General features: G+C 43.4%; 1 protein-coding gene across 2 annotated transcripts; it reads right to left on the bottom strand.

The window, feature by feature from the left end:
• Nucleotides 1-1,267: 1,267 nt before the first annotated feature.
• nell3 (NELL (neural EGFL like) family member 3) lies at nucleotides 1,268-15,013 on the bottom strand. 2 transcript variants are annotated; one of them, XM_080418090.1, is made up of 8 exons: nucleotides 14,884-15,013; nucleotides 13,995-14,485; nucleotides 11,368-11,704; nucleotides 8,157-8,368; nucleotides 6,677-7,042; nucleotides 5,644-5,710; nucleotides 4,559-4,992; nucleotides 1,268-3,634 (listed from the first exon to the last, which is right to left on the bottom strand). In XM_080418090.1, exons 1-8 carry the CDS (start codon nucleotides 14,963-14,965, stop codon nucleotides 2,468-2,470), a joined length of 3,156 nt encoding a protein of 1,051 aa, XP_080274216.1. In that variant the 5' UTR covers nucleotides 14,966-15,013; the 3' UTR covers nucleotides 1,268-2,467. The 2 variants fall into 2 exon arrangements, with proteins under 2 accessions (XP_080274216.1, XP_080274217.1); XM_080418091.1 differs by having other exon boundaries at nucleotides 11,368-11,698.
• Nucleotides 15,014-16,339: the final 1,326 nt, after the last annotated feature.

Genomic DNA, 16,339 nt, shown 5'->3' with positions numbered 1-16,339 from the left:
TCCATCATATTCAAGGCCTTTTGGAGATAAATGAGACAGACTCCAGTCACTTTCAAATTAGAGCACTGCTGAAGGCAGGTGTGTGTGTGTCTGTGTCCAGCTGACGCTCTTTAAAGAGCTGGTGCCATGTTTTTGCACTTTTTCAGTTTTTCATGTGTCTATGAGGTTGATAGAACTTCATAAAGCCCCCCGGTGGTGTTTTTATGGTGTTTTATGTCTTCTCTGACTATTTGGAGTTTCTTCCTGGAGGCTGAAACCTTGAGGGTCAAACGTGCCAATAGAGAAACAGCGCTTTAGTGACATCACAAAGCCATACCCTCCCCCTCATTATCATAACACAACAGGTGTGGGCATGAGGAGGAGGAGGGACTAGGACAGGTGGGTGGTGCTAAGGTGGTGGAGGAGGTGCTAAGGTGAGAACCAGGTATACTTAATGAACTGGAGGCGTGTCCACATAAAAACAACATTTTAACACTTACTGTACACTTTTTTTTTTTTGAAAAAAATCCTTACATAATAATAATACCTTATGATCAGGTTTTAGGGTTGAAAAATATCATGGCACTCCATCTTTAAAGTTATAGGCATCAAAGCATTGAAGCAATGATATGCTTCTGCACTGTCATATAGACCAATTATTTGTTTACCAACATTGAGACTGAACACACAGGTGATTGTTTCATGCAATCAATTACCAACATAGGGTGCATTCGGAATTACAGCAATGAGCGCACTGGCCAATACAAACTAATAGGCGAGTGCGCTCCGGTGCGCAATTTCCGAACGCACCCTCAGTGCCAGACCTGCGTGCGCAATACTGGTTCTTATCGCTTGCAACCAGTGTGATGTCGTCTGTTAAGGGGTCTAGGGGCCAACATCTAATCTAAGATTAGTGGGACTCATTCAAATGACCACCAGTGAGTCCCGGGACTCACTTAATTGAAAACCTAACAACATCACTGTATTATCTTAGATATCATATTGATATTATAGCTATTTTATACTATTAGATATGTGATGTTGTTACCTGACAATTAGTTGACTTTTGGTGAAAAAGCCCCCATATATCGGTATCGGTTGATATTGGTGTCGGAAATTAGGAGTTGGACAATATCGGATATCGGTAAAAAAGTCGATATCGAACATCCCTAGGGAGGACTACCTTTACTTTTTGGATACGTTGTACGGAAAAAGGTAAAAAGAAAAAAAAAATGGTACTGTTGGCCTCCGTTGGTCGGTATCACACTCGGCCGCCACCCTACGATCGGATCTACCTGACCATATACTTTGCATACAGTATACACATCTTTTTATTAATCTGTTTTTGTTCATTGCAGACACATTCTTATTGACACATTTTTATATTTCAAGGGACGATATTTTTGTCATATATAAAAAGCATAATTATATAACATTTAAATAAGTTACCATAAAACATATTGAACAAAAATACCTGCCTGGTGATGTTTCATTACATTACCTTTGTCTATTATTGCTCGTGAAAATGCTCCTCAAAGCACTTAAAGGCATAATTACATATACAGTATAAAGCGATCGGAACATACATACAGTATGTATGCAAAATGTGCACACTGATGTGAATCATACCCACATGCAAAAAACAGGCACCACAATCACACATGCACAAGTACCAGTGCGCACGTATTTATGTAATCGCTCATACAATCACGCTCACTCACAGACATTCATGAATGATGAATTGGTCACTGCTCAACCAGCCGAAGTACCTTTAGAGCAAAAGCAGTACTTACAATATATATCGATCACACCCAAAAAGGGACATCATAGTAACGATATGTCATAAAACAGTCCATTATAGACAAATAAGAAGTTTTCCTCTCGACCAAAACCTGACTTCAGTTTGGTAAATTCTCGAATCTGCTCTGCAATTCAATTTTGTGCAAAACCAGTCTTTTTCTTCTTTTTTTTAACCCATTAAGACCGGGAAAGCATCTGTGTGTCATTTTTTGATTTCTTTGTCTCTTGAAAAAATAGCAGATATATACAAGCTTGTAGATCTGCTATTTTTGAAATATCGTGAAAATGTGTGCAAATCTTTGAATATATCTATATTTTTAAAGTGATTATTTTTGCTTCTGGGGGGTCTTTGGAACAAAACACTTTGAGATGGGGTCCGCTGCCAAATACATATAATTTTGGGGGTCCTTGAGAACTACCGATATAGAAACCTACGTTTTTCCAAAAAAACTGTAGGATTTAGAAGACATCTGTAGAATGTCCAGAAGCAAAGATTTGAGTTACAAATGTTAGCTTTAAAAATATATATATTCAATATTTGCACACATTTTCACTCTGTGCCGCACTATGAGCTTGTAGATCTGCTATTTTTGAATAGCCAAAGACATCTAAATAATGACACACAGATGCGTTCCCGATCTTAATGGGTTAACTAACAAACTACACGAATGACATGAAAAGTTTTGGATCACAGCGTAACCCAGAGAATGTTGATGTTAGTGCCTCCCTGGTGGGTGATCCGATTGACTCGCCCGCGGACGCAGTCCAGGGTCACGTGGATCGACGTGCCGTTCTGCACCTCGAACGAGGCCCTCAGCCCCACGCTCGCCCACTCGCTCCCCTCGGGCATGTGCCCGGACACCTGCTGGGCCACGGGACCCGCAGGACCTGCCTGCTGCCCGCCCGCACGATGGAGGGTAAGTTTCACCACGTTGCACGAGTGGATCAGCTTGAGGTTCAGGGCGACGTTCGCCGTCCCCTTCTCGCGGAATATAAAGCTCTTGCGGCCGGGGGGCGCTGCTGCTCCCCCCCCGGAGGACCCCCGCGCCAGCTGGATCTGCGGCGAATCCGGGCTGATCTGCTGGAACAGGAGGGGCTTGTTCCGGACCGCTCCGGAGGGGAGACCGGCTCTGGAGACGGTGGCGGTCAGGGCCGAGGACAGGGCCGAGGGGATCCAGAGGAGGCTCAGCATGCTGATCCCGGTGCCGTCCCCGAAGTAGCGGATGTTGCACTGCGAGGGCGAGGTGATCTCGAAGCTCAGCGCGTCGCCGCCCTCCACCTCCACGGCGCCGGAGAGAGTGACGGAGGTGTCCCGGTAGTTGACGCCCGTCTTGAACGCCTGCAGCACCTCCCGGCTGGTCCCGTTGCGGTCGGCGTAGGCGAGGAGGGAGAAGCCCTCGCGGACGCACGTGTGGCCCATGGCGTACAGCGCCTGCTGGAGGACGAACTTGACCACGCCGCCCTCCGTGAACCGAACCCCGCGGCCGTCGTGGGTCAGGGAGACCACGTACGGGTCGGAGACCGAGGTCACGCGGAAGGCGGGCCGGTAGCTGGTCTGGTAGTGGCTCGACACGGTCATCTGCGCGGTCATGGCGACCGCCCCGGTGTCGTGGGAGAGCCAGAGGAGGCTGAACGACGCCCCGTGGAGCTCGTAGACGTGGAGGTCCGTGCTCTGGTTGCAGTGCTGGTTGGGGCTCTTCAGCAGGAGGGTCAGGGTGTGGTCGGGCTCCACCTCCGCGCCGCCGCTGACGCTCACGCCCTGGACGTACTTCCCGTCCGGCTGCTCCACGCGCACGCCGCTGAGGTCCCGGCCCCCCTCGTCCTCCGCTGAGCTGCCGTTGAGCCGCATGCCCACCTGGAGTGTTGGTTTTGACAGCAAATTTTGATTTAGTTTTTAGTCATAGTCTTTTGAATAAAATTCCATTTAGTTTTAGTCATATTTTTCGCACCTGAGATGTTTTAGTTTGAGTCTAGTTTTAGTCGACTAAATATCATGAGATTTTAGTCGACTCAATTTACAGTTGATTTAGTCAACTAAATCTACAGTTGATTTAGTCGACTACAATGTATGTTGGCGGTGCCTTGATGGCGTGGTTGCATGCTGAAAATAGCCGATCTACAAGCTCACAACCAGTGGTGGAAAGTAACTAAGTACATTTACTTAAGTACTGTACTTAAGTACAATTTTGAGGTATTTGTACTTTACTTGAGTATTTCCAATTTCCAATACTTTTACTTCTACTCCACTACATCTCAGAGGCAAATATTGTACTTTTACTCCACTACATGCACTTGAAAACTTTAGTTACTAGTTACTTTTCAGATATAAATTATGATATAATGAAACATACATTAACCACTTTAAACCTATTTTAAACCTAGGCTATTTTCAAATATTTAGTACTTTTACTTTTGGTACTTTTGGTACATTTTGATGCCAATACTTTTTTACTTTTACTCAAGTAAATTTTGTATTCTGGACTTTTACTTGTAACAGAGTATTTTTATATTGCAGTATTGGTACTTTTACTTAAGTAAAGAATTTGAGTACTTTTTCCACCACTGCTCACAACGCGTCGCAGCTCGACGCGTTGTGAGCTTGTAGATTTTCAGAGCGCAACCAAACACAAAATGACTTGTCTTTTAGTTCTACTGGATCTCTTCTCCTCTAGTCCCTCACTAACATTTTAGTCTAGTTTTTATTTGTTGACGAAATTGTCAATATATTTAGTATATTTTTTTGTCATAGTTTTAGTCAACGAAAATCAACACTGCCCACCTGGAGGAAGTTCCGGCAGCTGTGCTTCAGGGCGAAGTTGTGGTCCAGCCACACCAAGCCGTGCTGCCGGAAGGCCAGTCGTCCGGCGCGGTTGTTCAGCAGCAGATCGCTGTCACCGCCGCCGTCTTTGCTTTTGCTGCGGAGGTGAAGCTGGAGACCCGGGAAAATGTGTCCCCCGCCGCTGCCGCCAGGGGCCCTGGCGGAAGGGGCCGCGACCCCGGACCCCCAGGCCTGGGAGAGGCGGCTCTCGCCACCAGAGAGGGCGGAGCCACAGACGGCGTCGCCGGTGGCGGTGCAGGGGAGGACGGCCGAGTCCCCGTCCTCGCAGTCGGAACAGGCCTGGCACTCCTGCAGCTCCTGGTTGTAGAAGTAATGGTGGCCGCACACGCCAGAGGCCGCCTCCCTCTGTGAGACCCCCAAGCACCTGAATCCCCCTGGAACAACGCAAGGACAGAGAACAGAGAACAGAGAACAGAGAAAGAAAGAGAGATTTTTTTTTTTTTTTAGGACCATAACTCAGCATAAATGGATTTGGTTACTGACAAAGTTTTGAGTTTATTTTAGATCAGTGTTTGTACTGTTATGTACTGTGCTCAGTCGTTTTAGTGAATCAGTTTGACACTCATTGTCTCATGACTCCCAAGATCATGTGTAAAATAAAATCATGTTTCTGCAAGGTTTTCACATGTGTACCTCCTCCTATGGGTCAAAATTAAATCGCTTTCAGCTCTGTGTTGTTTAGAGGCCCCACATGATGTCATTTAAATGTAGGGTTGATTAGACGATGTGTTTAAGACTTTTGGCGTTTATGTATGTATGTGTTTCCACAAACTTTGGAAGCCAATTGTAACCATCAGTATGTAAAATCAAGGATTGTCCATGCCCACCATTAATGTACACCCACTTTGATTATCAATCGGTGTATTAATGCGAGAGATTACACACACACACACACACACACACACACACACACACACACACACACACACACACACACACACACACACACACACACACACACACACACGCACACACACACACACACACACACACACACACACACACACACGATGTGTGAGACTCACCTGGAGTGTTAAGGCACTTTACTCGCTCTCCGCAAATGCTTGGTAATTCAAGGCATTCATCTCTGTCCTGCAATGCATAGATATTTACATACATACAGTAATGTTTAGATATAGATAACATTTTGTTGTAGAATGTTAATGATTGAAAGCATGCAATTCTCAAATTGCTGTAGACCAGGATCTTCCATGTTTTTCAGGCCAAGGACCCCTTAGTTGAGAGAGAGATGAAGCAGGGACCCCCCCACTACATATTGTATACAATAATGTCACTTTTTCATAGATTTCATAGATAGCTTCATAGACTTGTTTGACAGCACTAGCATCAGTGTTGTGTAAATTAATGTTTTCTATTAATATGTTGGATTCATGTTCATGTATTTTCAGACATTTAACCACTTTAAACCCCCCATACTTAGTAACTTAGTAAGCTAAAAATAGCCGATCTATGAGCTTGTAGATCTGCTATTTTTGGCTAAAGTTCTCCTCAGAATAGGGATTCTAGGGTTCAAGTGGTTAATGTAATAGAAAAATCCCTATCACAAAAAGATTTGGTGGCCCCTCTGTAGTAACTCTGAGGACCCCCTTGGGGTCCCGGACCCCCTGTTGAAGACCCCTGCGTTTAAACAAAACACTGACAGAATGGTATATATCATACTTCTTCATAGTTCTCAACCAGTGGTCCGGGGACCACCAGTGGTCCTTGGGGGAGTACCAGGGGGTCCCTAGCTAAATTAGTTAACATAGCGTCACAATCATTTTAACCAATTAGCTACAAGCTCATAGCGCGGCACCGAGTGCCGCGCCATGAGCTTGTAGATCTGCTATTTTTGAAAAATCTTGAAAGTGTGTATATCTTTGAATATATATATTTCAAAGAACATTTTTAACTCAAATCTTTGCTTCTGGGGGGGTCCCTGGCACAAAACATTTTCAGATGGGGGTCCGTAGCAAAAAAATATATTAATTTAGGGGTCCTTGGCATGAAAAAGGTTGAAAGCCACTGGTACATATGATAAAAGTATCATACGTTTACCTGGCACATACTGTCTGCGTTGGGCGAGCACTGTGAGACCAGGAAGAACCCGGGCGGGCACAGGGTGCAGCCCTCGCACCGCGGCGGGTCCCTCTGGAAGTCACAGAACTCCCCGGGGCCGCAGGCCGAGGCGCAGCCCAGCAGGGGCTGAGGGAAGTGGGCCTCGCCCACCACGTCCACGACCGTGGCAGAGTCCAGCAGCGTGTCCATGTTCTTGTGAACGCCGGCGTAGGACTTCTGGAGGAGGTGGTTGCGCGCCTGATTCTGCAGGCCCACCAGGTGGCTCTCGAAGTAGCTCTGCAGCTCCCCCTGGAGGCCCTGGAAGGACACCTGCTTGACCGTGTCGGAGAGCAGGCCGTACTGCGCCTTGATTGATTGATTGAATATTTTTATTAGGCAAAACATTTTAAAACAGCACAATTACATTTAAAATACTTTGTCTAAAAGGTCTGTTCAAAAAAGTCCCTGCGGTCTTGTTTCCATTGAGGTCCTTGGTATTCAATTCATAGTCATATGTAGTGGCACCAAACAGTTCAAATATCAACACAAACATAATACTATGTACAAACAAAAATGCAGACAAAAATGACACTATATGTACAAAAAAATGTGACAGTCAAAGCAGGGGGGGGCTCGTCTTTCTGACGGGAAAATGGTACTACCTCCTCTTTTGGCCTTTAAGGCTGTTTTAAATGAGCCCAGCGAACTGCAAGGTATGCAGGTATTGAGGGCATTTCGGGCAGATTTGCACAGTGGTGGAAAAAGTACTCAAATGTTTTACTTGAGTAAAAGTATGAATACTGCAATGTAGAAGTCCTCCGTTACAAGTAAAAGTCCGGAATTAAAACTTTACTTAAGTAAAAGTACAAAAGTATTGGTATCCAAATGTACTTAAAGTACCAAAAGTAAAAGTACTAAAATGTTTGAAAATAGCAGATCTACAAGCTCACAACGCGTCGCGATGCGACGCGTTGTGAGCTTGTAGATCGGCTATTTTCAAATAGCCTAGGTATGAAATAGGGCTAAAGTGGTTAATGTATGTTTTATAGTGTAATAATTTATATCTGCAAAGTAACTAGTAACTAAAGTTTTCAAATAATTGTAGTGGAGTAAAAGTACAATATTTGCCTCTGAGATGTAATGGAGTAGAAGTAAAAGTATTGGAAATTGGAAATACTCAAGTAAAGTACAAATACCTCAAAATTGTACTTAAGTACAGTACTTAAGTAAATGTACTTAGTTACTTTCCACCACTGGATTTGCATTTTCAATTTGGAAGACGAGTCCCATTTTTAGCTGTTTAACCTTCTTCTACCCTGAGCCAGCCTAGGCTGGCAAAATGAGTGGGAGAAAGGTGGGTCATGGGCCCCAGTCCGAGAAGTAGTCGAATCAGTTTGTTTTGGGAGGTTTGAAGATTGGTCTATACAATGATATCGAGATGTTGAGAGTACCAAGAGGTGCAACCATAGTCAAACCTCACCTTCACCACGTCCATCTGCTCGTAGGCGCGGCGCTGCTGCTCCAGGATCTCGCGCTGCTGGGAGAGCAGCGCCTCCTGCTGTTCCACCAGCTTCTGCTGCAGGTCGCGGATGATAGTCTGCTGGTTGCGCATCGCCTCCACCAGCTGCTCCTGACCTTTAGCCAGCTGGAGGTGGAGGATGAGGGCGTCTTCCGAAGGAACCTCATTCTCCCCTATAAAGAAGAGTAAAAGTAAAATAAATGTTTGTTTGCACCTCAACATGAGATTCCACCATTTGAAAAACCTGAACATGTTTGTGATGTAAAAGACTAAAAGAACAAATTATTATCTATGGCAAGGGTTCCCAAACTTTTCAGGCCACGACCCCCCCAAAAATAATCATATTTAAACTGGGGACCCCCCAAAATAATCATATTTGAACTGGGGACCCCCCATCCTGACAAGCACTTGGAATTGTAGGAGTTGAGGCATTTAATTTAGTTTGACTCCGTTCCACAGATACACATTGTGAAAATAGGCGATATACAAGAAATGTTTGCCTCTTTCTTAGGTAATATTTGACAATTTGGCCAATAGGGTTAGGCCATTTGACCATTTTGTTATAATATAGTTTGTTGATTACTTTTGACGCAGGTCTTAAAGGTATTAAATTGTCACTTTATAAATGTGCAGATACCTTGTATACACTTATACTGCATGTTGGTTTGTTTACCGTTGAGTGAGAAAACATTGTTGCACATTAAATAAGCAATCATCTGGGGACCCCCCCAAAAAATAGTTGGGGACCTCCCTGGGGGTCCCGACCCCCAGTTTGGGAACCACTGATCTATAGTGCATAACAAAGCGGAGGAAGTTCAGTGGAGGACTTTCTTCAATGGCCTCTGTTCCTCAGGGAATGTTAAGGCCTATTATGGAAGATACATTTATCAAGGATGTATTTCCAAATAAATGTCTGCACAGTAGCTCTGATGAAACCATTAGCACAGTGTATGAAATAATACATGCTGAAGGGCAGCCCCTGTGGACCGGCTGCTGCATAGACTATAGATACATCATCCATGTTATAATTTATACCTGCTTTAGAATGAATTAATTCTGATCAACTATGGCTCCGAATGATGATTTTCTATCAAAAGATGTTGGCACAGAATGCGTACGGCTCTTGGCCCGGGCCAGAAAGCGTAATGAAAGTTTCTTATGTACTGGACAGACTTCAAAGCGTTCCGCTATTTTCTGGACAATTGACTCAGGAACATTTTTTTTTCCGATTCAGCTGTTCCACAGCCTCACAGAGCTGAACTCACATAGCCTTACAGATGGGTTAGGTCTGCAGATATCATTTTGGGCCGAGGGTCAAAAATAGTCTCTTTGGTGTGTTTGTGAGATCACAATCACTTCTGGTCCAAAAAGGAAGAAGGGAGGCGGGGTTATAAAGATGGTCTAACCCAGTGGTTCTCAACATGTGGTTCGCGACCCAGAGGGGGTTAATAAATGAAAAAAGACCATTGCTGCATCAAAAGTAAATCATCACACTATACTATAAAAACGGGTCAAACATTGAACAAATTGTCAAATAATAATATAAGATAGAGTCAAACATTTTGAAAAAAGCTGATCTACAAGCTCACAATGCCTCACAACGCTATTGTCACAATATTTATCTGTGGAACCGAGTCAAACTAAATGCCACAACTCCTATATTCCAAGTGCTTATCAGGGTGGGGAGGGGGGTCCCCAGTTCCAATATGATTATTTTGGGGGGGGGTCCCCAGTCCAAATATGATTTTTTGGGGGGTCAAGGCATGAAAGGTTTGAGAACCATTGGTCTAACGGTTAGACCAATGGTTTTAGACCCTAACCCAAACCCATAATGTTTTTTTTTGTTGTGGTTTCTATAATTCAGTGGTTCTCAAACTTTTTCATGTCATGGACCTCCAAATTAATATAGATTTGGCCCATAGACCCCCATCTGAAAATACATTGTGCCAGGGACACCCATTAGAGATTTGAGTTGTTAAAATGTTCCAAAAATATTCCAGAATTTTTTGAAAATGGCAGATCTACAAGCTCACAACGCTTCACATCACAACACATTGTGAGCTTGTAGATCTGTTATTTCTTAAATAGCCAATACAGAGTCAAAGTGGTTAAACTGATTGTGATTCTACATGAACTCATTTCATGTGGACCCCCTGGAACCCTCTAGGGCCTCTGGGGGTCCCCAGACCACACTTTGAGAACCATTAACTAATGGAAAGGTATAATGATTCTTGACGTTAGCTTTCTGATTCTCCGAAGTTGACATCACTGCCGCCAGAGGGCGCTATCCCCCTGGGTTGTGGTGTTATTTCTTGTGTTGAAATCCCCATAGGGGAATCTTAGATCACCTCAAATAAGAACTGTGTTCCAAAAATAAAAATAAACAAATCATCCGGGCGTTTTTATCAGGGGGGGGGGGGGGGGGGGGCTCTGCATCGTTTATGATATTCATTCAGCCTGTTTATGGAGGAAATTGAATTAATTCTGCCTTAAAAGTGTTAAAAACTACACTTCCGGCTACTACAGCTGCTGTAGGGACAGTAGCTGCGTTCATGGGAAATGTAGTTGTTGGGTCGTTTGACTTATCTCTAGCGTTTTTTGTGTTACCCTTTGCGTAAATTTGTACATTTCCACCTTCAGTTGATGCTTCATATCCATAGGAGTTAAATCGCCGGGGTGTTTTTTTTAATCCCACGATTTTGTAGCCCTTATTTTTCACCCGGTGCCAATTTTCTAAGTGATCCTGGGCGCTACACTCCCCTCACCAGCCTAGGGAGGCCAGGGCCGAGCTCAATGCATGAGAGCCAACTGACCTTCTTGTCACCTGACAGGGGGGAGTTTCCCTGGTTGGACGTAGCGCGTGGAAGGAACACGTTATTCCAACCAGTTCCTTTCCCCTCCATCAGGCGCCCCGGCTGACCAGGGGGAGGCAGTATAGCGACCAGGATTACTACATGTTTTTGTGAGGGTATTAACTACCCTGAGAGACACGGGGAGAACCACACAGAGTGGGCCCTTTCGCCAACCCCACCTAGGGTATGGTTTGTTTATTTTTGGAACACAGAACACAGACCCAGGGGGACAGCGCCCTCTAGCGGCAGCGACGTCAGACCTTCGGCGCTCTGTAATTGGCTTCATGATTAATTTAAATAATTGATGATGACAGACAGACCTGGTTTGATGTCACAGGTGAGCTGGACACCCAAAGGCGCTCCTCCACCACCTCCACCACCACCACCACCACCACCTCCAAGCTCCGACGAGGGATACCCTCCAAACTCTGTGAAATCTCCCAGGAACTGGGCGGCCCTGTCCGCCAGATGGACGGGGGACAGCGGGCTGTCCTCTGAAGAGCTGCCCGCACAGCCCTCACCTCCCCCCGGGCAGGAGGAGGAGGAGGTCCTGGGCCGGGGGGGTTTGAGCCGGATCCTCAGGGCAGGCAGTTTGCACTCGATCCCTTTACAGTCCCGTGAGGAGGTGTCGTTGACACCGGGTTGTTGAGGCTGTTTCTGACATCGGTGGAGAGAAAAGGTACTGATTGATTGATGTACTTTATTTAGTAAGACATGAGAAACAGTATGCTACATGGAAGTACAATTCAAGTTATTCAATTAAACTGGATAACTCATAAAGCACTAAGCTTGTTTAAAATGAGATCCCATGCACACAAATCACGATGACATGTAAGAGACAGACAGATATAGAGTACACACCACTATACAGCATTGGTTCTCAAAGTGGGGTCCGGGGACCCCCAGGTGTCCTTGAGGGAGTTCCAGGGGGTCCCCAGCTAAATGATGGATAGTTAGGAACCAAATGGACCCTTATGGGTCTGTAACTCAGAGTGTACAAATGGAACCAAATGGACCCTAACCATTTGTACACTCTCAGAGTTAAATTAACATTCATTTTACAATATAAATTGGGGTCCCAGAGATAGAAATGCCATTAAATGGGGGTCCGTAGCCTAATGCATGTCAAACTGAGGGCCTTGAAAATCACTGCTAGAGAGCCGTAAAAATCTTCTATTATGTGGGTCCCTAGCTTATCTTTTCAAATGGGGGTCCGCGGGCTAATACGTGTCTATTTGGGGGTCCTTGGCACGAAAAAGTTTGAGAACCACTGCACTACTATACAGAACGTCATACAATCAGCTTACAGGTTACTGGTATGAAACATAAGAAATATGTACAAGAAAAAAACTCACGTTTTACTTAGGTAAAATGTAGCAATACTGCAATGTAGAAAGCTCTGTTACAAGTAAAAGTCTGGTAATCAAAAAATGTAGTAAAAGTACTAAAGTATTGGCATCAAAATATACTTAAAGCACCAAAAGTAAAAGTGCTCACTATGCAGAATGTCCCGTTTCCACACGGTATCTAGCCCTGAAACATGACTGTCATATCATGACAGTCATGGCGCTACTTGTTCCTGGTTTTTGACATTTCTACATTTACAACCCGTTCATCTACATAAACGTTCAAATTTCAAATATAAAGTGCTGACCCCACGGCCATGGATGTAACAAGTTTAAACGCCCGGGTCTAAGTACCCGCATCTTCCGTATTGTTCAATAAAAAGCATTTTTACTCCCATCGGCGGCCATTTTTTCATAGAGTTGTAATGTATCAGACTGCAGTACATCTCCAAACCAATAGGGTCACGTAGTTGAAAGCATATGGAGAAAATTCTAAAAAAATGGCCACCGATCGGATTAAAATGCTTTTTATTGAACAATACGGAAGATACAGGTACTTAGACCCAGGCTTTTTAACTTGTTACATCCATGGCCGTGGGGTCAGCACTTTATATTTGAAATTTAAACGTTGATGTTGATGTACTTATAAATGGAGTCACTTAAAAAACAAGGAACAAGTTGCGCCATGATGCTTGTGACAGACGAGCGTCATGTGAACCATGGCTGGCTACGTGGTATCATGTATAAAATGTATTAAAATCTTTGGAAAATAGCAGATCTACAAGCTAACAAGTCGCGGTGCAATGCATTGTGAGCTTGTAGATCGGCTATTTTTAAATATCCAAAGTTTAAATAAGAATGAGGTGCTTAATGTATGTTTTGTAATAATAATTAAAATCTACAAAGTAACTAGTAACTTAAGTTTTCAAATAATTGTAGAGGAGTAAAAAGTAGGCTACAAGAAATATTTGCTCCTGAGATGCAGTCGTGTAAAGTAACTAAGTACATTTACTTAAGTACTGTACTTAAGTACACTTTTGAGGTATTTGTACTTTACTTGAGTATTTCCAATTTTCAGTACTTTTACTTCTACTCCACTACATCTCAGAGGCAAATATTGTACTTTTACTCCACTACAATTATTTGAAAACTTGAGTTACTAGTTACTTTTCAGATATAAATTATGATATTATGAAACATACATTAACCGCATTAGCCCTGTTTTATACCTAGGCTATTTGAAAATAGCAGATCTACAAGCTCACAATGCGCATTGTGAGCTTGTAGATCGGCTATTTTCAAACATTTTGTACTTTTACTTTTGGTACTTTAAGTACATTTTGATGCCAATACTTTTGTACTTTTACTCAAGTAATTTTTGAATTCTGGGCTTTTACTTGTAACAGAGTATTTTTATATTGCAGTATTGGTACTTTTACTTAAGTAAAGAATTTGAGTACGTTTCCCACCACTGCTGAGATGTAGGCTAGACGTAAAAGTACTGAAAATTGGAAATATCAAAGTAAAAGTACCTCAAAAGTGTACTTATAACATAAATAAAGTACAGTAGGCTACTTGAGTAAATGTACTTAGTTACTTACCACCACCACTGGTTTCTGAGCAGCAGCAGTAACAACGCAGTCTGTGCCGGTACATCCATGAGGAGCAGCGGAGTGAGCGGACACTTCATGCGTCCTGATCCGCGCGCTGCTCTCCCTGACGCCGCGGGGAGGCTGCGGCTGGACCCCCGTCCCCCCACCAGCACCACCAGCGGAGCCGGGGTGGATCTGGTGCTGACTGGACACTATCTGCGCCCCTCTAGCCCCCTGTGTGGTTCCCCCTCCTGTCGGGTTGTATTGTCGTGGTGGTCTGGAGGATCTGGAGGAGGATCTGCCCCCCGGACAGTGCGCTCCGCTGCAGGGTCTGGGGTCTCCGGTGATGTCCCCCCCGCCGCCGGGGCAGTGCGTCCCCCGGCAGAAGGTCTCTGCGACAGAGCCCTGATGCAGTGACAGCCAGTAAAGGGAGAAAAGCAGCAGACCTAGTGGTCTTATTGGTAATAATGCCATTTTGTTGTTGTGACTCCTTTTCTTCCCTGGAAAAGAGAAGGAGAAAAAAAATACCTTTTGTTTTTTTTACTGAATTTTTTAATTAATGTATTATGACACAGTTTTTAGGATGAATAAACATCTGAAAATAAACAATATTTCACACTGGCCATTAGCTTGCTCTTGTCTGACTGTCACTACCAACAAAACAAAAAAGAAAGAAAAAACTACTTTTGCTGAATGGAAAAAGAGTTTAATATAATAATCACAAATAGCTTATTTATTGTTCAAACATCTGAAAATAAACAATAGGCTACTATATGGCCATTAGCTTCCTCATGTCTGACTGTCACTACCCCCCCAAAAAAGGAAGAAAGAAAAAACAACTTTTGCTGAATGGAAAAAGAGACTTTTAATATAATAATCACAAATATTACTAGCTTACCTTCAACTCCAGGTTTTGCTGTGACTGCCCTGATGTCCACAATAATGTCAGGAATAGTAACAGAAACATCAGGCACATGCATTTCTCCTGGCTTTCTCCATGTTGTCTGACTCTGACCCACTCTGAGGGGTTTCTGTGCTAGAATGTCAGTCTGAGGCATTCCATTCCATTCCATTCCAAAGACTTAATTAGCATCAGGTTTCCCCCAGCAGCCACAAATTAACCCTTCACCTTCCCACCAGTCTTCAGTGGTGGAAAATAAGTACTCTTTTTTTTTTTTACTTAAAAGTACCAATACTGCAATTTGGAATTCAACATTTACTTGAGTAAAAGTACAAAAGTATTGGTATCTAAATGTACTTAAAGTACCAAAAGTACTCATTATGCAGAATGTCCCAATTCACAAGTTTTCAAATGTATAATAATCTTTTGAAAATGGCAGTTCTACAAGCTCATCATACAAGCGCATTATGAGCTTGTAGATCGGCTATTTTCAAATGGACGAATTGTATATAGGGCTGAAGTGGTTAATGTATGTTTTGAAATAATAATCAAAATCTACAAAGTAACTAGTAACTAAAGTTCTTCTTTAGGAATGAATGGCCGAACTAACTCCTCTTTAGTGGCATAATACAACAACAATAATGTATTATTTCTGGATAAAAATAAGAATGAAAACATTTTTTGTAAGGGATTAGCAGCTCCCCCACTTATTCCCATGGATTTATGGTATATAAATACAAAAAAACAATGGAAATACTATCTGGGCATTGTGCCAAAACCATGCTGCAGTTATCCAATTTGTCATGGTACATTAAATCAGGGCAGTGAGCAGGTATATGAAGGCAGAATGCATTCATTCGGCATATGTCAATTTTTATTGATGACCGGCACATTTCATTTTGCCCGGTGTTGACACTTTTATGACCTTATGGAAGAGGGTCTTAACGTTTCTCAGTCCAAGGACCCCTTACAGCTGTCAGAGAGATGAGGCAGGGACCTCCCCCCCCCCACACACACATATTGTATTGCATTTCATATTAAACTTTTTCATAGATTTCATAGATAGCTTCATAGACTTGTTTGACAGCAGTATCACTGTGTTGGATTCATGGTAATGTGTATTTTCAGACAGTTAACCCCTCAATACTTAGAAAATGTGTACTTGGTCTGCTCTTTTTTCCCTCTACACCAAAACTCTTTTCCGAATAATAGCCGATCTACAAGCTTGTAGATCTGTTTTTTTTGGCCATAAAGTTCTCCTAAGAATAGGGATGCTATAGGGTTCAAGTGGTTAATGTAAAAAAAAAAAAAATCAGGAAAAAAATCCTACAAAGATTTGGTGTCATCCCTGTAGTAACTCTGAGGACCCCCTAGGGGTCACGGACCCCCTGTTGAAGACCCCTGCCTTAATGGCCAGTGGGCCTGCAGTGTCAGTATAGGTTTTGGTTTGGGG

This window comes from Gymnoscopelus braueri, assembly GCF_963280865.1.
Source record: "Gymnoscopelus braueri genome assembly, chromosome: 21".
Taxonomy (NCBI): Eukaryota; Metazoa; Chordata; class Actinopteri; order Myctophiformes; family Myctophidae; genus Gymnoscopelus; species Gymnoscopelus braueri.
This window is presented reverse-complemented; position numbering and strand designations above follow the sequence as displayed.

Excerpts from the sequence above, each read along its gene's own strand:
- nell3 (XM_080418090.1), bottom strand. The coding sequence starts at position 14,965 with ATGCATGTGCCTGATGTTTCTGTTACTATTCCTGACATTATTGTGGAC. Across the intron at positions 14,486-14,883 it reads AGCAAAACCTGGAGTTGAAG|GGAAGAAAAGGAGTCACAAC; the intron begins GTAAGCTAGTAA and ends TCTCTTTTCCAG. Across the intron at positions 7,043-8,156 it reads AGCAGATGGACGTGGTGAAG|GCGCAGTACGGCCTGCTCTC; the intron begins GTGAGGTTTGAC and ends CAATCAATCAAG.